General features: G+C 41.7%; 1 protein-coding gene across 1 annotated transcript in view; it reads left to right on the top strand.

Annotated features, from left to right (window-relative positions):
• TLE4 (TLE family member 4, transcriptional corepressor) overlaps positions 1–24,336 on the top strand; it is a 140,215-nt gene that overhangs the window by 102,229 nt on the left and 13,650 nt on the right. Inside the window, 6 exon segments of the mRNA XM_058565594.1 lie at positions 16,107–16,226; positions 17,193–17,246; positions 17,758–17,910; positions 19,580–19,712; positions 20,066–20,259; positions 20,761–20,837. Of these exon segments, the coding sequence (XP_058421577.1) occupies positions 16,107–16,226; positions 17,193–17,246; positions 17,758–17,910; positions 19,580–19,712; positions 20,066–20,259; positions 20,761–20,837 (731 nt within the window).

The raw sequence follows: 24,336 nt of genomic DNA, 5'->3' as shown, positions 1-24,336 counted from the left end.
CTCTTTTATTGATGGCGCCCTGCTCCTCTATATATAGATTGATTTCTTTTCACAGTACACAGGCATCGTTTCCTGTGCCTCTTATTAAAATCAGAGGATTGTCTTCTAGTATCTGCCCTGTGTTACTTTGCGTGAGTTACTTCTTCCCTCGGGATTCAGGTTTCTTCCTGCTTCAAGTGAGGAGGTTGAAGTAGACAGGTGCTCTTCAAACTTTTAATGAGCATAAAAAGCACACATGTTGGTCCAAATGTGGATTCTGCTTCACTAGGTCTGAGATGGGGCCTGAGATGCTGAGTTTCTAACAAGCTCTCAGTAGATCTCGATGCTGCTGGACAGTGGACCACATTTTGAATGGCAAAGGGCTAGATAATTTCTCTGGTCCCTCCCAGCCTAAGGTGAGAATTTCCTGCCATGTTTGGTAGAGCCTGTTCGTGGCTGTGAGCTCTGTGTTGAGAAGGCCCACCGCTGGTCTTTGCATTTCCAATATTCTTCCCATCCCTGCACACTGTGTTCCCAAGGAAGGGCAAAGTACACTCGGTGCTGTCTGATAGTGCTTGAAAGGACCTGCTGTCTGCAGTTCTTCTTTTATAACTTGGCCCATATTTTTTTCTCAGACTGAAGCTCAACTCGCTATCTAATGCGTAATTAGAATTAGCCTTCAGGTTACAGAGTTCTTCTTGTGGCTATTTGCCTTGGGTTTCCCCCATTCCTTCATCTCACAGTAATGGTGAATTTATAACCATCCTCATAAGTATGATTAAATGTCTCAATTCTTCTGCTTTATGTGGCATTCTTGGCCACTTAATTACTCTGCATTAAATGGTGTGTTGTTGCTGTCAGTTCAGTTGGATTGTGTTGTGGATAGCATCTTTGGATATTTTGAAAAATTGTTCCTATCATACAATTTGAGCTTGTAAATAGAAGTGCTGAGCATGCATAAATGTGCTTTAAGAAATTATTTCTTTATTACTGTTTAGTTGAACTGATAGTGACACTAAACATCAAGACTTTGATGTTTTATACGGCATTCTTCCCCACTAATTAACTGCACTAATGAAGTTAATTAGTGGGGAAGAATGCCGTATAAAACATCAAAGTCTAGATGTTTAATTACAGCTTAAAAAAGAAATTTTATACTCTTCGATTGCCAAACACATTCCAATTAGCCTAAGGAAGGTCAAAAATTCTGTTTTTCCTCATGGTCTTCAAAGCTTTTCCTGACTCTTTTCTGGTTGACCGTTGGTTCCTGGAGCCTGAGTGTTAATCTAGACAAGCTGACAGTGGCGTGTGGAGGGTGTCTTTCCACAAGCTGTAAACCAGCAGAACAGAGACCCGGTCTCTGCAAAGGACAGTCAAGACTTCTTCTGTGATGTGCTGATCAGGGGGAATGCAACTCACAGAGTAATGGGTGTTTCTCTCTTGTACCCTCTAATTTTATTATTAATTTAGACCCACTGCATTTTCCCATATGTTACCATTGGTTGCTCTTCAGAGCCACTTCTCTCATGTCTCATAGGTATATTTCCTTAATGAACTCAGACTGCAAAGCTGAGGAAACGTGGTTTAAAGGGATAGGGTTAAGTTGGGGTGCTGCAGAGTTGATTACAGGAATTCTTAACCGACCAGTAGTCAAGCAACAAGAACAACAAGAACTCCTTCTCAGGTCATTTCCTTGTGGTGTGTGTTAGATCAGTTTTTATTGTTTTTTTTTTTTTTTTTTTAAATCAAGCAGGGTTTACAATAGCAATAATGTAATTCAGATAAGCAATTATTGTAATTGACCTTGGCATTGAGTATCCTTGGCTTTTACCACAGTTTGCTTAGTACCTGAGGATGGCCAATTATCTCATAATGCTCACTTTATTGAGATTATTGTTTTAATTATGGCACTCAAAATATATCACTTTGTCAGCATTGTAGAGTCCCACATTCAGGCGGTGAGAAATGTGTAAAGAGCATCTAGCCTCATCTTGTGACATGGTCATGATTGAGTTTATTGTCCCAACTCCTATGATTTTGAAATATGTTACTTCTTACTGGTTAAATGTGGTTCATCCTGACAAGAACAGCCGCAGGGAGATAAAGTCTGGGATGCTGTCACTACCTCTGAGCTCACTGTGCCCTCTGAAAGGCCTGCAGGTGACAAGGTGCTAATAGGTAGGCGGTTCTAGTTGATTAGGAGTTCTAGCTGACAGCAGTCACAGGGACTGCTGATTATCTGACTAGGCCTTAGGTCAGAGCTTCTCAGCTTTAGAATTACCTGGAGGCTTTTAAAGTTGTCCAGGCCCCGCCTCCGGAGAGAGTCTGACTTCTTGCTCTGGGGCGGGGTCCAGGTGGGGCTTTGTTTAAAGCTCCACAGATGACTACAGCTGGGGTTGAGAACCACTCCCCAGTCCCTGAATTCTTGGCTCCCTGCTGGCTTGTCTCTTCCCAGCCCATGACCCCACCCCAGAGACAGGACACCTTTTGGGGTCCTAGCTTCTCCATGCCTTACTCTCCTCTGCTTCCTCCCAGACTTAGCCTAACCTCCTCCCATGCCTGGAATCGCCTCAGTCCAGGTTTGGTCCCTGGCCAGGCTTGCTTCTCCTTCCCAAGCAATGCCCAGCCTACCTCTCCCACCAGAAGTCTCAGTGGATAAATCCCACTCTTTCTGAAACCGGAGAGCACCCCTTTTCTTATTAACATCTTACTGTGCTCTTATAATTCAGTTTCCTGGTGATCACAGTGTCTTACCTTCCTTCTTTGTAAGTTTCTTTGAGAAAGGGTCAGCACTTATTCTTTAGCATCTATCTCAAATACCTTGTATACCACTTTGTGGAAATTTAATTCTGGTCGATCAGTTGTTTTCCCCCCCGTTTTGTGATAAACCTGGAGGATGTCATTCACAGGCACCATGCAGTCCCATGAGCCCCTTAAGGTTAGGTGCATTCTCATGGGATACCTAAAACTCCTGCCCTTTCTTTTTCCAGTACGAACCTGCGTCACATTGCAGATGCATGAAGATGACATCAGTATGTTGACAAACTTGATTCCATTCTAATTATAAGCATACATGTACACCTGCACACGCTCATGCATACTTACCTGTGCACGCACATACGTATGTTTGTATGCAGTGAGTCATTGGGTTATATACCTCCACCTCTCTCTCAAATCCATCCTCTTTTCCCCTTCTCCAGCACTCCCTCCAGTCTGAGCCACCGGCATCTCACCTGGGACCACTGCTTCCCTCCAAAGCCCTGTTACCTGACAGGCCCACTTAAGCCCATGCCAACAGCACTAGTAAAGCAGAGGCACCAAAAGTGATGAAAGCTCAGCTTTGATGATCTGATTCAGAATTTTGCTATTTTAATTTTAGCATGCCTGTAAGGTTGATGTTTACACTTAGGATTGTTGTTATTTTTAATTACCAAGAATGGAAATAGACAATATAATCTTTTCTGTTCTTAAGTGATTTTAAAAGTCTTACTCTGACTCTGGCCCCTCTCTAACATAGAACTTTTCAAAGATCTGAACAATTTTTAGAACATGTGTCATCTCATCGCTCCCCATCAGTGGCACTTACAATAAAACACAGACTTCGCCGTGGCCTGCTGGGTCCTGCACAGCCTGGCCCCTGCCTCCTGCCACCATTGTGTCCTCATGCTTTCCCCCTACGGCAGGCCCTCAGCACTCCTGTTCCTCTAGTATGACTGCAAGCTTTCCGCCTCCTTCGGGCCTGTGCGTGTGCCATTCCCTTTGTCTGCAACATTCTTCTCCTGACTCTCCATGTGATGGGCTTCGGGTTTTGCTTCTGGTGTCAGCCTGAATGTCATCTCTTTGAAGAGGTGGTTTCTGACCACTTTGTTGCTAGTTAGTCTCGTTCTTAGCATCCTGTTTATCTTCTTTGTAACATGTTGCCATTTGCACTTATTTTATTATTCATTTTTTTATTTATTAATAATAATTTATTTTATTTTTATGTTCCCTTTCTAGAATGAGTGCACTGTGAGGGCAGGGTTCTCTTCTGCCCTTTTTATTGTGTTCTGAGTCAGTGCTTTAGGCCCAGCAGAGTGCATGGCATGCAGGTGAAACTCATGTTTAGTAACTGATGGTATTTAGTTATTAACAAGGGATATGTGCTGTGCTTCCCCCTCCCCCATTAGTCTTGATGCCTCACTCCCGAATCATTTGTCATGTCCCTCTGAAGGTAGGGCTGCAAGTCTAGTCTTCACTCTGTCACCCTAACTCAAGGTGATGCTAGAAGGCAGCACATTTGCCATGAGTTCTGCAAACAAGGAGAAAGAGCAGAACTTCTGAAGAGGGCGCCAAGCTGAGAAGGCAGGTAGCAGCCCAGACTGGAGAATATGCGGTCTGAAATGTATGAATCTGGGCTAACAGAGTGGCTTTTCCCCAGAACCTGAGATTTGAGGAAGTGCCCGTTACACTCTTTCAAAGGAAGGCCGAGAGGAGACATTCACAGCAGCTCTTGGGGCCTCGTGCTGCCCAGATTGTGTTTCTGGCAAAGGCTTGGCCGTTGTCTTCCAGGGCAGAGTCCAGAAAAAAGCATGAAAGGAAGGGCAGTATGCCTGCCACTTCATGTAGTTCTCTCATTTAGTTCTCTCATTTAATCTTCATGACAGTCCTGTAGGACAGATATCCTTATCTCCATTTTACAGGTATGAAACTTGAGGCCTCAAGGGGTTAACTTGCCAAAATCACACAGCTAATAGGTGCTGGAGCTGAGATTAGAAACCAGAGCGCTCTCCCTCTAGAGCCCATGATTATTCCATTCCATCCCCTTCCCTCTGGACCCCACAATGCTGTAAAACTGGTGCCATATTCACTTTGTGTCCCCAGTGTCTAGCACAGTGCCAACACAGAATAGCCATTCAGCTAAAGTTGTAGGTTTCGACTGGCCTCACAATGCGTGACTCTGTTTGCAAAGTCTTTCTTCTTCTTCAGATAGAGGAGTATAGCTCCATTTTCCATTTACCAACCAGTATTGAAAGTACTTCTGCAGAGTCACCCTCTGCCTCCAGTGGTCTGGCTGGCGCTGTCAAGGCTGCTAATGGCCTCTCTGACCCCACTCTCCATTCCCAGTGGGAGGAAGTCCATGGCTGTCTGTTTTAGCAAACTTTGTCAGTGGCTCATAGTCTATAACATGACATTTGATTAATCCCATGCTCCTTGATGTTTTCTTTTACACACGAGGTGTGGGATCTTCTGCATCCACATGTCTGTGCCCTGGACACTACAAATCAAAAGACTCCAAGATGGTAGACTGTTGGCTATGTTAGCAGAGGGCTCTCCTGCGATGGGGTGTGTGTGTTTCTGTGTGTGTGCACGTGTGAAGAGAGAGACAGACGGGGGAGACACCCTACCACAAAAGTGGTACTACACTTTGACTTATAAATATCTTCATTCATTCGTTCAGCACACACTTACTGGTCTGTCCTTACATTACAAAGTGCAGGATGTCCTTCAAGCCATATTTAGTATTAAATAGAAAAAGCATACCACTGAGCTAGTGTTCTTCCTTTTTAATAAAATAGTGATTGATCGAATGGTCTTCACCTCGTTTCTCAGTGTGGTGAGTGAGAGCATTTTCTTCCAGTCCATTTTCAGCTTGCTGCTATTACCGCACCATTTAGCTCGATGCCAAATTGCAGTTGGCTCCATTCAGTTCTGTTTACCGAGGAGCGCTGTAGTGATTAAATGTCACTGAGTACACCGAGTATACAAAAGTAATTAACCTAAAAGGACATGTTAGAATAAGGGTCAACAACCTCTTTAGCCCATAGTGCCACCGGCAAGACTAAGTGTTGACAGAGGTATTGCTGTCAGGACGGGGTGGGGTGGGGGGAGGGGAGAGGAGAGAGAGAAAGGTCAGAGGAGCTGGAGCAGCGGACCAGCACTCACAGCTGTTTGGGATGCAAGTGGAGCAGAACTCGAGACATTTTCCGCCGTTCCCTTACCGTTTAGCTCTCTGACCTATGATCTTTGGGAGGAGTGGCAGCGATTAGCCCACGACCTGACTCCCCTTTCAACATCTAGCACTGGTTAGTGGAATAATGCTGTTTCCTGGCTAGACCAGCAGAATCTCGGCATGTGCTTGGTGTACCAGCCTGTTCTTCCGTGTTGTGTGTATCTTGTCAAACCCTTGCATCTTTAGATCCAGCTGTCAAATGAAATCTGCTGCTTTAGATTGTTTCTTTGGAACGATTTGAAATTGTGCCTCTAAGTATCTGTGTCCCATTTGTTTTCATTCCTCAGTATACTGAAGTCACTTCGTTAAACTGATATTAATGCTTTATGGGGCTTTACATACTAAAAATTTACATAACTCTAGGTAGTTGTCTATGATTTAAAAATCAGCCAACGTAAAGCTCTTTTTTTAAAAAACAAGTATTATATCTGTCTGCCCTATATTTGGCTTTTTCTTTCATCACCTGTGTGTGGTGACTTACTATATAGAAAAAAAATGAGACTACTGAAGATTTTTTTTTCCTTTTACCACATACCTCCTTGGGGCATAAACATTTCCAGGAGATCCCCAGGGATCTGGAGTCTCTAAATGAGCGACCACAGAAGGACTGCTGATGCTTGCATTCTTCACGTGGTGTTCTGTCAGGCAGGATTCATTTAAATCCTGCCTTTTCAGTGGTCAGATTTGAGTAAGATTCGTTTCTCCCTGGTCACAGACAGCTGATGAGGACATGATGGGAGATGAGGAAGAGAGATGGCCAGTTGAAAAGTCTCTCTCTTATGCTAAAGATTTATCTCTTTTAGAATAAAGAAGAATTGGTGGCCTTGATGCAGCAACATATATTCCTGTGTACCCTCCCAGAGGTCAAACCTGGTGTTGGCCCTGGAGGAGGGGGCCTGTGCCGCTGATTGGTGAGGGAGCAAACAAGGAAAAGGCAACACCTTTGACCCTCTTCTCTACATGGCGCCGTTCTGACCTTTGTTTCCATTTTATTTTTTGCACTTCTTCCTCTTAATATCTTTTCAGCATAGTCCTGAAAATTGTCTTGTCACAGTATCACTTTCTAAATTACCACTTTTGAAGGCTGCCGCCTTCCTTTGGTTGCCTACATGCACCTGCACATACCACCCCCCCCCCCCCCACACACACAGCTGTTCTTCTAAGATAGTCATTATGCTGAACAATGAGAATACAAAGAAATAAGGCACAATAGTATGTGCCCTTTAGGAATGCATAATGTTTCATCTCAATATAATGAAAATATGGAAACAGGTGATGTATGAGCATTGATGCACGAGCAGATCAAGTATTGTTCTCATTCACTTATTCAGCACCTGTTAATTGAGGCACTCAACCAAGTACTGGATTTTCATGGTGATGAAAACAGGCGTGGTCCCTGCCTTCATGGAACTTCTACTCAAGTAGAAGAGCTAAGCAAATAATCAAAATAATGGCCATGATACAGATGCTAGGAAGGAAGTCAACAAAGGGCTATGATAGAGATTTCCAGGAGGGATCTCCTTGGATAGCATCACCAACAAGACCTTTCTGAGAAGGTGGCATTTAAGCAGAGACATAAAAGGTGCAAAGATGCTAGCCACTCAGAGGCGGGGCCCGAGAGTTCTTGGCAGAAGACTGCACTGTGAGGGTGAGAGAATATGGGGTGTCCAGCACAATGAGAGAGACCTTTGACTGAGGTTGGAGGAGGTAGGCAGGGGCCAGATCAAGGCTGTATTTTTATAAAGTGCTAGATGCTTGTATTAATGGGTGTTGATTCTCATTGTGACTTCAAGAACTTTTAAACCTGTGTCATCTAATATGGTAGCCACAAGCCACGTGTGGCTTACTGAGCATTGGAAATGTGGCCATACCAAATTGAGATGTGTTATAGTGTAAAGTGCACACCAGATTTTAAAGACCTAGTACTAAAAACAAAAAATGGAAAATGTCTCAATAATTTTGATATAGATTACATGCTGACATGGTATTTTTGGATACATTGGGTTAAATATATGATTAAAATTAATTTTATCTGTTTTAAATTTTTTTAAATGGCTACAAGAAAAATTTTAAATAACATGTAGCTCACATTATATTTGTTTGCCAGTTCTGTTCTAGAGTACAACTCACTTTAGTATTTTAATGAAGGACCTTAAGACCAAATTGGCTAAGTGATCACTGAAAACTTTCCCGTTTGAGGTGGTATGAAGAAGCTTTGGCGTATCTGATTAGCAACCTTAAAAGTTTTTGTTAGGCAGCCTACCTTTAAATTGATATACCGTACTGTCCTTTCCTCTATGTTCCTGCTGAATTACCCTCCAATATTGTATAGAGTATATTTGCATACATAATACATAAGAATATATATGAGTCTCTGTGGAGTTAACATTCTTTGGAAGAAAAAAATGTGTAGCCTTTCAAATAGATTAAAACAGTTTACTGGAAAAAATAGCAACATGAAAAGACTTTCTTTTCCAATAAATTTTAATAGTTACTAAAATGAGGATTCTGGTCCATTAAGATATAGCTTGCCAAGTCTTAAAGCTGAGTCACTTATTTTCTCTGAGCAGCTACCCTACTTCAGCTTCTTTCAAAGCAGCTGTTAGAAGAATGTGGGTATTTTGATTCAAGAACAGAGCACAGTACAAGAATAGGTCTAAAGCAAATTCACCTTCACAGAAATTTCAGGAAGGAAAGTTTTGCCAACCTCTCCCCTTTTGTTTTTAGGACAGATTCATATATCACATCATATTTGTCACTGATACTTGGTAACATTGATTATAAGGCAGTAGGTGAATGAATGATTTAGGATATATTTTATAGGTGCTATACCGAAAAAAATAATCCCAGAAGCAGGTGACAGGTGCTGGTAACTATACTTTTCATAGTGTCTGCATACAAGATTTCCAGAATCTGTATTAATGAGGGAGGCGAATTCTTGGTGTAGGACAAATGCACATAGGAATGTGAGGTCTTGCAAACTTGGTGGAGGTCCATTGGATTGAAGGGCATGTTGTGGCTTTGGGGTGATTAGACAGTTTAAAAGATGTAAGTGACTTGTATGCAATATTTGTGGACTGTCTTCTCCATCAGTGGTAAGGGGATGTACTTATCCCCTCCCATTCCCCCAGTTGCTTCCTTCTGTTACCCACAGTTTGGACCACATGCAGACAGTGGCTGTAAGAGATGGAAGCTATGGTGCTTATACAAGAATCAAACCTGTATCTTTGGTGTCAAAGCATCATGTTCCAGCAGCTCAGCTTGCCAGCTAAAGTAACTATATTTAATGAAATTTCTGGGGCGGAGCCAACAGCTTTATTCCAGGAAGAGGAAATAGCAGTCAAGAAACCTCATGAGGACGTTAAGATAATGTTCTAATTTAAAATCAATTTTATTGATACCTTATAAATTACGGCATTTTATCCTCACCAAGTAATACATAGTGCTGAGACCATGGAAACAAAACATGAATGACTGAATATCGAAGTGCTGTATATTCTACTGCGTGAAGGAAAAAATATGTAGAACTTTTGTATTCTAAGTATTTTTAACTCATGGAGCCCTACTGGAGGGCAAGGTGTATATATCATTCATCTTTGTTTCTGTACTTAGTAGGTATTCAGTAAATACCTGTTGAATGAGTCCATAAGTGGGCTAAGATTGTGTGGTGGTTTCCACATTAGCCAAAGAAGAATAGCTCTTCATGATGTACTGTGCTTCACAACATGCGCTCTCCTCGCATCTTCGCAGCAGCCTTCTAAGGAAGTACTCCTGTTTTCCTCGTTTTGCCCACTGGGAAAAGGGAAGCTTAGGGGTTCATTAATTTGTTCAAGGTCACACAGCAAATGGTATAGCCTAGTCTTGAACTCAGAGCTGACTCTAGCACGCATACCAGGACCATTGTGGATACCACCTCTCTTCTTCTTCATTCCTCTGTCAGTTCCTCTGATTTGATCAAGTTTTGCTTATCTTCAAAAGAAATTTATCTTGATCCAAATTTCTCTTACCAGGAAAGAAGCAGAAAGACAAAGACAACACTAGAATGTTTTGAAGAACATGTTATTCACGAAATGTTGTAGAAGGTGTAACATTTGTTAAGAACAGATTCATTACTTTATATGGAGATTGTATTAAATCCTATTTTAACAAGGGCAGGTCTTCAAAAAGTCCCAGTCATTTTTGAAGGTGAATTTTGATTTATGTTAATTTGAAAAAAGCAAGTTCTGTGAGGGTTATATACAGATTGTGTTTTTAATGACTTCCTTAATCAAGCAGATAATAAAATAAAGACGTAGTGTAATGAACAATAGACTGACACCAGTGGACTGTCTCAGAGCCCTACCATATTTGGGTTTTTCAACACTAGCATGCTATAAATTTTAAGTTAATTTACATAAATTTGCATGTTATGAGTCAGTAGGTAAGACACGTACATTTTGACAAAATAATTTTCATTTTAAAGTTTTTGTATTTAATTTTTCCCAGTCGAGGATTATTTTCTCCATCTCTCCTTGTTGTTGCCTTATAAATGAGATACTAAATGTTAAAATGTTTTATCAGTTATTAAGAGCTCTATGAATGAGAATATAAACATTTTGTATAATACTATACAATAAAATATCGATCAGAAATGCACTGGGATATGGTTCTATGTTAGTTTGGTAAGGATAGGTGTATTTAGGATATTACTTTTACGTCCGAACATGTTGAAAGTATGTCATAACTGAAATGCTTTGAGCACTAGTGAATGTATTGATTCTGGGTGACTTATAATTGTAGGCCTCTTCCTCCTGAAGGCCCTTCTGCTGAGTAGGAGTGGGCTGAGTCCCTGCTCATCTCCAGTAGCACCTTGGCCTTCCTGAAGTCAAGAAAACTCCCCAGTATTTGTTTCTGTTCTAGACATGGTCTTTTGCGGAAGAAATTACAATTGAGGACTTTGGTTATGGCATCAGTAAAGGGTCTACAGGGCTCTTCAGCCTGCCTCTGCATCCTCCCCACCCCCACCGCCACAAACTCCCTCTGAATTGTCCCTGACGCAAACTAACTCCTGTACTGAATGAACTAAAGTTGGAGGAGCAGTATAATTTATTATCTATACTGGGCTGTTGCTGAGAGTAAAGAGGCCTGGACAACACGTGTAAAACAGGGGCAAACCAGGACTTGCAGTCGCCCTAGCCAGATTTTCATGGTGCCCTCTGCCCTGTCATAATCCCCTTTATCTGTTTGAAAACGGATTTACCCTTTGGTACCAGGTAGATGGGGTATTTGAAGGCCGTAGCTGGTTAGCAAACAAATCATAACGATAGAGTTTAAGAGTTCTTGATCATGGTTGTCCACTCGACCTTTAGCATATTCTTTCTGGTTGGAATCTTGTAAGTGGGCAGGGGTGTTTGAGCACTGCACGTATGCACATGGAAAGCAGAATTAGCTTGATATGCATTTGAAATCAAATTATAAAGTCCGATGTGAAGGCAGTATTTATAGTCCTGCCTGCAGTATTGAACCAAAAACCTTACTGTGATTGTTGAAAGGAGATGTGTTTTGGTTAATAGCAGCCTATTGAAACCCTGTCATTATGGACCATCTGTATGTCTATGCTGCGTGGTAGTACTACAAAAACGCCTAGAATAGTCCTTTGGTGAGGCTTAAAATAGAAGCTCTCTAGGAGCTCTGTAGTAAATAGAGTGCAGTGCACGGTCGTAGTGCTGGGCTGCTGTTGCAGAGGGGCTCAGTTGTCTGCTTGGGGCTGTGCCTTGTACTCTACGGGGATTCTTTCACTTACTCGTCAGAGCCGTCCAATGAGGGAGAGTGGGTGGGGTGTTATCCCACACTACAGAGAGACCGAGACTGAGCAGTATCCCCAAGGCTACACAGCTATTAAGTGGAAGACTCTGGACTCAAACCCAGGCAGTCTGACTCCAGAGGGATGCTCTTGCCTGCTAGTAAAATTTGTGCTACCTGTTATTAAAATTAGCTAATTATAACAGCATTACTTCTTTGAGGGGGGTTCTTTATAGGAATTTTTCTCATACATGGTTGTCTTTGATCTTGAGGTGGCAGAGGAGTACAGGTGAAGGGATGGAGTCATCCATTTTGATTGCCAGAGGTGTCCCTATTCCAACTGACTTGGTCAATAGCCTTAGTAAGTAAAGTCTAGGTTGGATTTCAAACTAAGACCTAGAATTTTTCTCATTTTGAGATAAAACATGATTTGTAACGTTAGGAATAACTGTCTTTAAAGCGTATCTTTTGCTACCAAAGCAATTAGGATTTCCATGTAAGATTTATAAACTTTTATTATTTTTTGCTTGGTTTCACCTTGTTTCTCCCCCTCTTTTTCTTTCATTAAACATCTACCTTTTTCTTTTAACTATCCCAATATAAGTGTTTACTTTGTGAAAATACGGAGCTTTTTACTAAACATTCACATTTAAGGTATTTTTGCCTTCTCTGGATCAGCCACTGCTTCTGATTGTGGCTCTCTGTTCATAACAAATTTGCTGATATAATTACATGATCAAACTGTAGTGAGAAAAGATTTATGTTTAATGTTTCTAAATACATAGATTTATACAGAGTCAAGATGCAGCTCCAGTAAGTTTCTTCTGTAGTAAGCTAGGGAAATATCTAACCTAGCTAAGCATTTAAAATAACGATAGAGAAATAAAAATAAGCTTTTCGAGTAAAAGCATGACTTTGTTTTTATCAGTATTTATTTAATTCCTCCTGTTCACGTGCCCAGCAAAGATCCAAGTGGCCTTCCAGAGGCAGAATGGTGGAATTGTAAGATTCATGATGAGAGTGTGTGCCAAGTCCATTTTGCTTCCAGAGCAATTATGTTATTAGAACATTGCTGATTGCCCCACTGCCCATTGTGCAGCTTAACCTTTAAATGTTAGTGATAATTAACTACTTTATCATCTACCAGGAAACTCTAACATGTAACTCTGTTCCACAGTAAAATTCACAAATAAAATACTGCCCCCAGAGCCAAAAACAGCCAGTTAAGAAAAATAAAGCTATTTGTACATGTGTACCAATAAATAAGCATAAACATCTAAATAAGCATTACCATTTAGGAGTAATTTTTAAGAAAAATATTTCATCTTTGTTTAAAGATCAGTTTTTCCTTTTTGACAGAGTGGAAATAACTTGCAGTAGAGTGTATCAGCGTCAAAAGACACAGATAGTTAATTATATACATGTACACTCAGTTTTTTCTTCTTTTTGTAAAATATCAAATTAGTAAGATGAAGTCATCTAGAAGTAGGTAAAGGGATATAGGTGAAGAAAGGGGCAGAGCTGCTGCCATATTGTCAGCCCCAAGGGGTGTCTACTCAGATCTTACTCTAGTGAATAGTTTCCCATGGAACTGTTCAGCCTAGTTGGCCCTCTGAAAGGGAATGCATCACATGAATTTTGTATTAAGATTGAGGAGTGTAGAGGGTATGTTCAGTCATTTATGTTCAAAAACATTTCTGGGCAGTTCTTTGCTCTTCACTGTGCTAGGTGCCCCCACCATCAGGAACCCGCAGGCTGGAGTGGGAAGTGGCCTTGTAAATAAATAGCCATAAATTGATTACAAGTGATCTACTCATTGGGTGAACAAAATGTTAAGTGAACAAAGAGGAATGGGTGATTAATTCTGCCTGACAGCATCTGAAGGACCTTTGAAAAGTGACAGTAGAGCAGGTTCTTAAGAATGAGGAGGATTTCAAAAGAAAGACACTGAGGGAAAGGACATTCGTGTAAGCAAGGAAAAAAAGGCTACAGATGCAATGAAAATTCACGGAGCGCTGGGGAACAGCAAGCTCATAGCGCTGAGATGAGACCAGTGCCCTGGATTTGGGTGTGGAGTGAAGGGCTTTGGAAAATAACCATACTCAGAAATTTGGACTTTTTTCCCTATGGACGGTGGAAGCCATTTGTCATTTTTAAGGCACAGTGAGAAGCAGTCAAATCTCTCTTTGGGAAATATGAATCCCAGAAGTGTAGAGGATAGACTGGAGAGGGGAGAAACTAGATCTGGGGTTCCGGCATCAAATATAGTACATAGTAGCTCACAGATGATGTTTGCAAGATGATTTCAGTGGAGTAATGGTTATAAAAACCTGATTGCATTGGGTTATGGTGTGAAAGCAAAGCAGAAGCATTGAACTAAGTCTTATGGCTTGGGAATGAGGATTTGGGACTTGGTGGAGATATATGAAAGTCAAGGAGTGCACTTTTTAAAATAGTTTGGCTTCTAATGTTTTGCTTCAGTCTTGGGCCTTACTGAAGAACACCTGCCATCTTTTCTGCCGCTAAGCTTAAGGGTGAATGTTTGAGTAAGGGTAGTTACAGAGTTTGGTGTATACAGTTTAGAGTATTCATATAAAACCTTGAGAGAGACTGGTACAGGAAGGAAGGTTTAGCGATATCCAGTCCCTGTCAGTCAGTGGGCACCCAGTCACTGGTCCTTCTCATCTTCCTCTGCCATGAAACTCCTGCCCCGACTCCTGCCTTTGGAGTTGCTATCACCACAGCTGATGCACTAGGGGATGATCTCTCGGTAGCTCTACTGACCCAGGTGTGGAAAAAGTCTGTTGGTTTTCCTCTAACAACATGCTTTGAAAGTGTAGCCACAAAAGAGAATGTGGCATTCTGGTTCAGTGGAAGTGAAATGGAATATAGAGCCAAAAGTTCTGGATGTCACTGCCTCCAGTAGTTAATTAAAAGGCCCTTGTAAATTCATAAATGTTAATTATTACTAACAGACTAAGATAAAGAAAAAAAAGTACAGGGAGTTAATTTTATATTAGATGAGTAAAGTTACAAATGAGGAAGAGCTTTACTGAACCGTTTTCTGAATTGATTTAGATGTCAGACAAAATATTCTGGTGGTGATTCTTTGTTCTTCCTAGAACTTTTTTTCTTATCTCCAAGCATTCTTTCCACTGCCCTCCAAGACCAGCCCTTTCCTACACAAGGCTGGCTTAGTGTTGAACTCAGGAGTCCTGCCCTGGTGCCCTGCTGAGAGACTTGGCTACTCCGGCCTTTACGATCCACCATCAGCAGGTTAGCCCTGCACTCTGCCCTGCTCCCCCTCGTACACCTCCCCTTTACTTGGAGCTGCTGTTCAGTCTGTCTGGAACTGAGTCACTGGCTAGTTCTTACGGTTACTTCGAGTTTTCATGCACACTTTCTTCACTTCTTCATCCATGATTTTAAGCTCTCATACCATCTGAATGTGCCCAGTAACCACCTGGCACTGTGCTCCAGATCTTGTTGCTGATGTTCGTTTTCTGTGTGGGGGACTCCTCCCTCCAGTTGAGAGCTCTTTGGAAGAGCAGAGATGACTGACCATGATCCCAAGAGGGAGGAACTACCTTTCTCCATTCCCTGGTCCTATTGGTGTTCCTGGGTTTCCAGAGAGAAAAAGGAGCAAGCTCATGAAAACTCTAGACGTCAGAAAGGAATAAAGTGAATTTTTGCAGGCACGCGTGCGTGCGTGTGCGTGTTTACCTGCTACTCTGTATCTCCTATGTCCTTAAGCTGGGAGGGAACAAAGCAAAATTCTATAAATATGACCTTTGTATCACATGATCACCATTTTTGGGTACTTAAATCCCCAAAGCATTGAAGAAATACTAATTATCTCTCAAGCTAGACTCTGAATTTATTCATGGTTTCTCTGTAGAGGCTTGAACTATTGGCTTCCCCGTTAGCCAGCAAACTTAGGGGAAAAAAAAAAAAGCCTGCCTTTTCCTTCCTCCTTTCTCTTCTGTTTGCTTCCTTTCTCTACTCTCTGAAGGTGCTTCAGCATTATAACATCAACACCTTTAGAATAAGCCCATTCTGTCTCTTGAGTTTACACTATTCCCTGCCTCCTTTATTCCTCTGCCCTATCTTTCCACTTTCTGTCTCGTTCTTTCGTTTATTTCCCCATTCCTTTCCTCTTTTCTTTTTATTCTTGTTTTTCTCTCTCCACCTCTCTTTTCTTCCTTTCACCTCTTCCTCCCCTTTCTCCTGTCTCCTCACAGCTCTGCGAGTGTGTACTAATGAACAGAAAGGAAACAGTCTCAAGGATGTAATTAGAAAAAAGTCACACTGTTTAATGGCTGATCATTCTCAACCCCGCTTCCCTTTCTTGTTCCAGAGCTCTTCGGTATCCCCATCAGCCAGCTTCCGAGGTGCCGAGAAGCACAGAAACTCCACAGACTATTCCTCTGATAGCAAAAAGCAGAAAACTGAAGAAAAGGAAATTGCAGCTCGTTACGTAGGTTCATTCACCTTTGCTTTGGGGGAGGCCAGTTTATGTTGCTTTTTATCAGCAGCCTTTGACTATTACCAACCAAAACTAGAACACAGGATAACAACTTCTAAGGAGAAAAAGATAGTTACTGCATTTGTAGCTCTGTCTCAGTTGGCTAGCCGAAGTCCTGTGCAGGTGAGTGCACTTGTGCAGATGAGCAAGAACAGAGTGCTGTATCTGGCAACTGCTGGAAGACTTGGGTGTTCCATATTATTATTTATATAGATGTATTTGCTTCCCTCCATATATTTCAAGGTGGCTGAATGTTCTGTGGTCAGCTAGAAATATTAAGGAAAACTGTAAGGTTATAGAAAGCCTGTTAAATGTCTAGATGAACTCATGTGCTGGGGACTATAGCACGTTGTGTGGAATGTATCTTACAGAGACAAATGTCCCTAGTGCGAGTTGAAGCTCGTTTTCCTTTAGTGACTGGTCCTTCAGGTCACACGGTGAAGAGAGCCAGCTGGAGGGGCCCCATGTGGAGGCACACAGTCGCCACTCTGCTTTCTGTGCTGGTACCCTGCAAGACTGCAGGCCACAAAAAAAGCTGAAGATTTGGCTTTTCACGTGAAACCTCCCAATTTTAAAATTGTGGCTCCTTATCCAGTTTTTTAAAAACACTGACAGAACAGATCACGCCCATCTGTAGGCTAGATTAGCCTGGGCGTACCAGTTTGCACTAGAGACTTCAGAGTCACAAGCAAGCCATGAGCTTCAATATTTTAAACTGTAAAATGGAATCATCGTATTACCTACCTCATAACATCATCATGAGGATTGAAGAACATAGTACATTGTAGGGTGTTGAGCACTGTTTGGTGTGGTTCATTTTTATAAGATGGGAGGAATTAGTCTGGACTTCTAGGGTAAATCTGGCCTTTTGTTTTTTTTGCTGGGGGAGGAGATAATGCTTCTTAATTGTCAATGCAGGACAGCGATGGTGAGAAGAGTGATGACAACTTGGTGGTTGACGTTTCCAATGAGGTATGTTTATGGCTCATTTAACTTCCTGCCCTTACCTAGCTACAGCAGTGACTAGTGTCCGAACAAATAGTATCCAAAATGTTTTCTTAATTTCTAAAGAGACTCACTTTTTATTTACCTGAAAAATGTATGTATTACTGATTTTTATATGCTACTGATGCCTTGTTTATTGCTATTCTTTTCTAAGAAGTGCAAGTGTGTTTTGCTACCACCATGAATATGAATGCACACCAGACATCGGTGGTCAGCCTACAGATCTCATTGGCAAGTGACTTGCAAATTTGTAGGGTTTTGATGTTTGTTTGTCTTAAGTAAGTGCTATAAATATTGTAGTATTCTCTTTGACTTGGATACTGAATATTTTTTCCAGCAAATTCAGTGAGTCTTATCTATTACAGAACATTTTGCCCTTCTGAGCTATTAAATGCTTTTGGCTAGAAACGTCCACACCCAAGTACTCCGGCATTGTGAATGCTCTGTGCTGCATTTATACCATCATGTTCCTTTGTAGGATCCATCTTCCCCTCGAGGGAGCCCAGCACATTCCCCGAGAGAGAATGGCTTGGACAAGACACGCCTGCTCAAGAAGGATGCCCCAGTCAGTCCCGCCTCAATTGCATCTTCCAGCAGTACTCCTTCCTCCAAATCCAAAGAACTTAGCCTTGTAAGCAGTGCTTCACCCTTTTTCTTAATGTTTCCTATTTCAAGATGGTTGGGTTTGATTTTTTTAATTTTGTATTCTTCACCTTTTCTGTAGGACTTTTATTTCCAAATATATGTATATGTTCAGTATTCAAGTTTAATTGACAAAAGTATTTTTGGAACAGAATGGGTTTACTGGCTTGTTGGTGATGGATGTTTGTTTCGTGAGTCTTTCTGCAAGGATAAGGGAGGGATATGGGGAAATTGAGTGAAACATGTCTGAGTGATGATGAAGAAGTGCACACTGGGGTTACAGAGATTGTTTTGTCACCTGTGGTTTATGGTAAATTTAGTTTTGGGCTTGGATGTGATTTTGTTGCTAGCTTTGTTTGAATTACCAAGCTATATATGAGTGCAATAATTTTCCCTTCCTATCTAAAAAGTAATCTGTCATTTGCAAAAGTCTACTTTGACTCACACCACAAATCACAAATGCAAAAATGAAACTGCTTGTAAGACAGGATAATCTCCCCATACCCCTTCTTCTGGGGCTGTGTAGTTAATTGCATTTTTGTGTGGTGGATCGTCTTTTTTCCTCACCAGTTATTTCTTTGTAGCATAACATTTACAAAAAAAGACAAATTCAGTTTTCAAATAACCATTTGAATTTACAGCTAAAGGAAAGAAAATTCCTCAGTTTGTCTGAAGATTAGGAGGATATGTCTGGCAGAGGACTAGATTAGGTTGTTTTCTGTTGGCCTTCTTGTAACGAATGGCAGCTCCTCCTCAGCAACTGGTTGTGCTGATCGGTATGACGGTTCAAGCTTGGATCTTTTCTAATGGGGCCTGTTAACCAGGAAGCCTCTGGTGACATGAACAATCCACCAGGAGCCCAACTCAAGCCAGTCAGTCTTTTTTTTTTTTTTTTGTAAGGAAGATCAGCCCAGAGCTAACATCCGTTGCCAGTCTTCCTCTTTTTTGCCGAGGAAGATTAGCCCAGAGCTAACATCTGTACCTATCTTCCTCCGTTTTGTATATGGCATGCCGCCACAACATGGCCTGATGAGCAGTGCTAGGTCTGCCCCTGGGATCTGAACCTGTGAACCCCAGGCTGCCAAAGCAGCACTCCAACTTAACCACTATGCCACCAGGCTGGCCCTCCACTCAGTCTTAAATCAAAGCCACTAGCAAGTGGCTGGTCACAGGATGTCATGATTTGTCAGCCTCCATCTGACTCAGACCAGTTTCCTGGAAATGGTCTACCCTAAATTCAGCTTCAATTTATGTCCTCCTGAACATTGGTTTTGTGGTCTCAAGGAACTCTTTTTGTTTCTTTGTTAGCTCTTTTTATTTTTTATTTATTTATTTTCCCCCCAAAGCCCCAGTAGATAGTTGTATGTCATAGCTGCACATCCTTCTAGTTGCTGTATGTGGGACGCGGCCTCAGCATGGCCGGAGAAGCGGTGCGTGGCCAGAGAAGCCGTGCGTCGAACCCGGGCCGCCAGAAGCAGAGCGCGGGCACTTAACTGCTAAGTCACCGGGCGGCCCTGTTAGCTCTTTTTAATTAATGAAAATAAAGGCCCAAGCTGAAGAACTTTTTCTTTTTCTCTTTTCTTTCCTTCTTCAGTGTTTAACATCATTGTTAAAACTGTGTTCTAATTGCCAGTGTATTCCATTACATCTCTTGTTAGAATGAAAAATCTACAACTCCAGTTTCAAAGTCCAATACCCCTACTCCACGAACTGATGCGCCCACCCCCGGCAGCAATTCCACTCCCGGATTGAGGCCTGTACCTGGAAAACCGCCAGGAGTTGACCCCTTGGGTTAGTAAGAAAAAAGGCTTTCTACATATTTATGCTGTTTGTTTTTAAAGAAAATAAAGCAATTTCAAGAATGTAATACATTGAGTACTAATAACCAGTATTGAATAGCTGTTAGACAAAGTTATTGAACCAGAACCAGGTGCCTGGCACCTACCATGTCTGGAGCACATGTTGTGTGTTCAATAGAATAAGTGAATGAATGAACCCCAAGGAAAGCTGGAATGGCTTTTGAGAATATTAAAATAAGCTCATTTGAACCATGATCCTATTTTTTAACGTATATAAGAATGTCTTACTTCATTGTTTCCTCTGTTCTTGGTTTTCCTCTTTCCTCCTTCCGTTTTGGTCTGTAGCCTCAAGCCTCAGGACCCCGATGGCAGTACCTTGTCCATATCCAACCCCGTTCGGGATCGTGCCGCACGCTGGGATGAATGGGGAGCTGACCAGCCCCGGCGCCGCCTACGCGGGGCTGCACAACATCTCCCCGCAGATGAGCGCGGCCGCCGCCGCCGCCGCCGCGGCCGCCGCCTACGGGAGATCTCCAGTGGTACGTGTGCGCGCCTTCACTGAACGAGGTCGTTCAGAGCAAAAAGGGTTGTCTACATATTTTTTTAATGTAGTTTGTATAATTTGAGGTGTTTATAGAGGGGCCTGTGTGTGTATTTGTAAATTAAACTACATGTAATTATATTGTAAGATCCATTTTCTTTTGTAAGGTGAGGGAATTTTATTTTTATATTCCATTTTATAAAAAATTTTAAACCTATAAAAGTACAGCAAATAGTATAATAATAAAGTGAACCCTTTGTTTGCATCATAAGCTTCAATAATTATTAGTATAATTTTTTCATGTATCTTCCACTCCCAATTATGTTTCCGTTAAATCATAAACATCCTATCCTTTTATCAGTAAATACTTCTGTATATATTTCTAAAATCTTATTTTTAAAAGCTCTCTTCTCCCAGGTTTTAGGAAAGATACTGAGTAGGATGAAATCAGGTAACGTGACTGTCTGTTTTTTATTGTTTTGCTGGGGAACAACTTTAGGTTGGATTTGATCCTCACCATCACATGCGCGTGCCGGCAATACCTCCCAACCTGACAGGCATTCCAGGAGGAAAACCGTGAGTACCTCTGTGCTCATGTGTGCCAATCCCGGGCCCTGGCTGGCCCTCTAGACTTTGAACACTGCTAGACAGCGTGGGGGTTCCTGTGGCTTGCGTGTTTTTCCTTGCAAAGTATTTTTCACTTTCTCTTAGCACAAGGAAAGAGATAATGAGGTGGGGTTTTGTATTTTCAATTTAAAATCTTGAGCTTCTAATATGGAAATGCAAATTGCTGAGGCATCTCCAAGCAGTCAGGTCTTCTCTATGTCTGTTACTGATTTCAAGGCAAGGCTTTTGTTGCCTTGGAAAAAAACGTCGTATGTGCAAACCTGGATGCTCAAAATTTGAGCATGTTGGGAAAAGACATGCCAAACTTCAAAGACTGAAAAGAAAGAAGTGTAGTCTTAACACTCGATTGTGTTTCTGGAAAAGGTAGCTTGCTCAGTTGGCTTCTTGTCTTGTGAGCTGGGTGTTTAGAGTCTCTGTATTCACAGCCCCCTTGAGTTATGAAGATAAAACACACACACCAGTTGTTCCAGCCTCTTCCTATACGTTCTAATCCCTCGCCGTATCTTGTTGCACATCCTTCATTTCAATCCAGTGCACCTTTTATTACCATCTATGCACAGTTCTCTCTGCTGTTTGGCTTCATCTTCTCAGATACAAAGACTTTGCTATAAAATAACACTGGCTCTTCTTTTAAAATCCTAGCCTGCTCCCTCTCTCCTCTCTTTTAGGAAGCACCCCCCTGCAGACCCTCCCTGCCTTGTTAATCACATGTGTATATTTATTCTAATTGGTCTTTGCATTGATATCCACTCTGTCACTATACGCACCATACACATGCTGCTTCTCCAATCCCTAGTGCTTTCTCACCTGCCCTCTGCTATCCAGACTTCACCCTCAGGAGCAGTCAAGTCCGCCTCTCCCAGAGGCTTCCCTGGTGGCTTGCTTGTCTCAGGGCATTTGCTCTTTCTGGTCCTTCTTGTAACACATTTTCTGTGGCCTGCTGTCTCACTTCAGGTCTCTGCTAAGATGTCGCTTATGAGCGTTGTGCCTTGACAACCCTAACAAAGCATCCTTCTCTCCCTCCCCATCATCCCTCTTGTCTATTCCCTGCTTTTTTCATACTTGTCTACAGCCGTTGTTTGCCTCTCCCCACTTGAATGTAAGTTCCATGAGAGCAGAGCAGAACTCTTTGCTGTTCATTTACAGCTCCAGTGCGTAGAATGGTACCTGGTTCATATTTGGTGCTCACAATATATACTGAATGAATGAATGAATAGATGGAGATATGTGCCGATCTCTCCCTTTTCTGACCTCCCCCACTACTATACACTCAGGTCCTCAGTTATCACCCTGTTGTTTCCTGTGTGTCCTCTCTTTCTCCCTAAGTTGCCTGCCCCTCAGTGTTAATCATGCCTGACCTTGACCTTCTCTTCCCTTTCCACCTGATGCAACAAGCTCTTGGTTCTTCCACCTGTAACTTACTTCTCTACAGACTCTACCCTAAACTTCCGTGTTGCTCAAACACAATGCTGGCTCCATAGCCAAGCTGCTCAGTAAATATTTGACTGATTAATACGGGAAACAAGCAAATTAGGCTTTTGAGTTCCTTGAGAGTTGAAGGTATAAATATCAATTACCGTAAAATTCTGTGTACTTGTGTGTGTTCTGCAAATAGTTGTTGACTGACTGACAAGTCTTGTTGACTAAGAACTCTGATGTATTTGAAGGTAGAAGTTTGGTCTATTTCAAGCAGTGACTAAATAACAAGGTCATAGGATTAATCAAATAACTCCAATACCTATAAGCTCCATCTGAACCTGTGGGGAGAGGGGTTCCTTTAGCGAAGAGGTATCGTCCTGTGTTCAGCTACTGCGTAGTTACCACTTAGTTAACCAGCATTTAGTTAACCCAGAGCTGTAGTATAACCAGTAGAGCAGATGAGGTGGTGCTTCTCGTCTCACCTTCTGCCCAGAGGCCACAAGGGGTGAAAGTGTGTTAGGTGTATTTAAAGAAGCAACGACAGTCTTGTTTTGGGGTTGGGCCACTTGAACCACTGTAGAATCACAGCTGGTCTGATTCAGGTGGTGCTTCTGAGCCTTGAGCTGGGCTCTCTTCCTTCCCCCAGTCATGACTCATAGCATTATAAAAATTTTGAGATCCATCTGGGAGGGTTGATGGGTTGGAGGATGGTTGAGAGCTTTTCTTCCTGGCAGTGATGGAGTCATACCTAACGCAGTTGGCAAATGACACTAGTGTGTGGTGTGGTCAATAGAGTATGACAGTTCTGGAGTGTGACAGATCCAAGTTTGAATTCTGACCCTGCTAATTGACAGCTAGGAAGAGAGTGATTTTGTGTACCATTTCTTAGCTTTGTGAACTTCAGTAAACCAGAGCTGGCACCTCCCAACAAGGAGGGTATGAGGATGGACTAAGATGATATGAAATATATTTAGTACTTAGGTTTGCCACATGGTGGCTATTCAATCAACTGCAGCATCATTTCCCATTCAGCTTTGGGTCAGAGTATTATCAGTTTTTCAACTGCTTATGCAGTAGAGAATGTATTGTAGGGGGCAGAAAAGGCCCAAAAGATTAGATTGAGTAAATTAGACCTCACGCTCCTGTCACTGGTATGTCTTTACCTAACAAGGCATCAAGACATACAAAATCATGCTCATTTATGCATATAGACATAATATACTTTCATGATAGATTTTTACAGGAGAAATGGTTACGTGGCTTTCCAGATTATAAGATACAGAACTGTGAAACTTTATGTTGTGTGTATTTTTCAACAGAACAAGTGTTTTTTATGCTGGAACATAAATATAAATCACCTAAAAGCCTCCCCCACCACTCACAGAGTAACTGCCTCTCTCCAGAAAGACTTAAAACAGTTGTGCTTCTCTCTCCTAATTATTTTTACAAAATGAATTGCTAGATATTATCAAAAATTTTAATTGAATGTGTGTTCCAAACTAATGAATAAAGTAGCATTTATTTGATAATTCACATTGGGTCTTCTTGTCTATTCTGATGAATTAGCAAGGGTTCCACTCAGTATGTATTGGAATGACAACATAGTTTAATTTCAACATGAGCCAAAAATGGACTTTCTCCCTCACCTGCTACTTAAATGAGGCTTCTGTAAATAGTGTAAAACTGTTCAGTTAAAACCATGGTACTAATTGTATTATGAGATGTGGCATGTGCGTCAGCCATAACAAAAGATCCCAGGTTTATGGGTTTTAGGCTGCTTGCAATTCAGAAATCGTTCTCTGTTTTATTTATTTGTTTTTATAAAGCAAGATTTTTCAAAATAGGAACAATACTTGACACACAGTAAACCCTCAACAAGTATTTGTTGGCTGGCTAAGCTACCAGTGGGTTCACAAGCTACTTAGAACCTAATTTCCTATTGTACTTTATAAAGTACAATAGCCAGACCTTTAATTGTGAATTCAAGGTCTACTTCTGTCTTGTGAGACATTGAAAACTGGGAGGAGGT

Source organism: Diceros bicornis, chromosome 22 (assembly GCF_020826845.1).
Source record: "Diceros bicornis minor isolate mBicDic1 chromosome 22, mDicBic1.mat.cur, whole genome shotgun sequence".
Taxonomy (NCBI): domain Eukaryota; kingdom Metazoa; phylum Chordata; class Mammalia; order Perissodactyla; family Rhinocerotidae; genus Diceros; species Diceros bicornis.
This window is presented reverse-complemented; position numbering and strand designations above follow the sequence as displayed.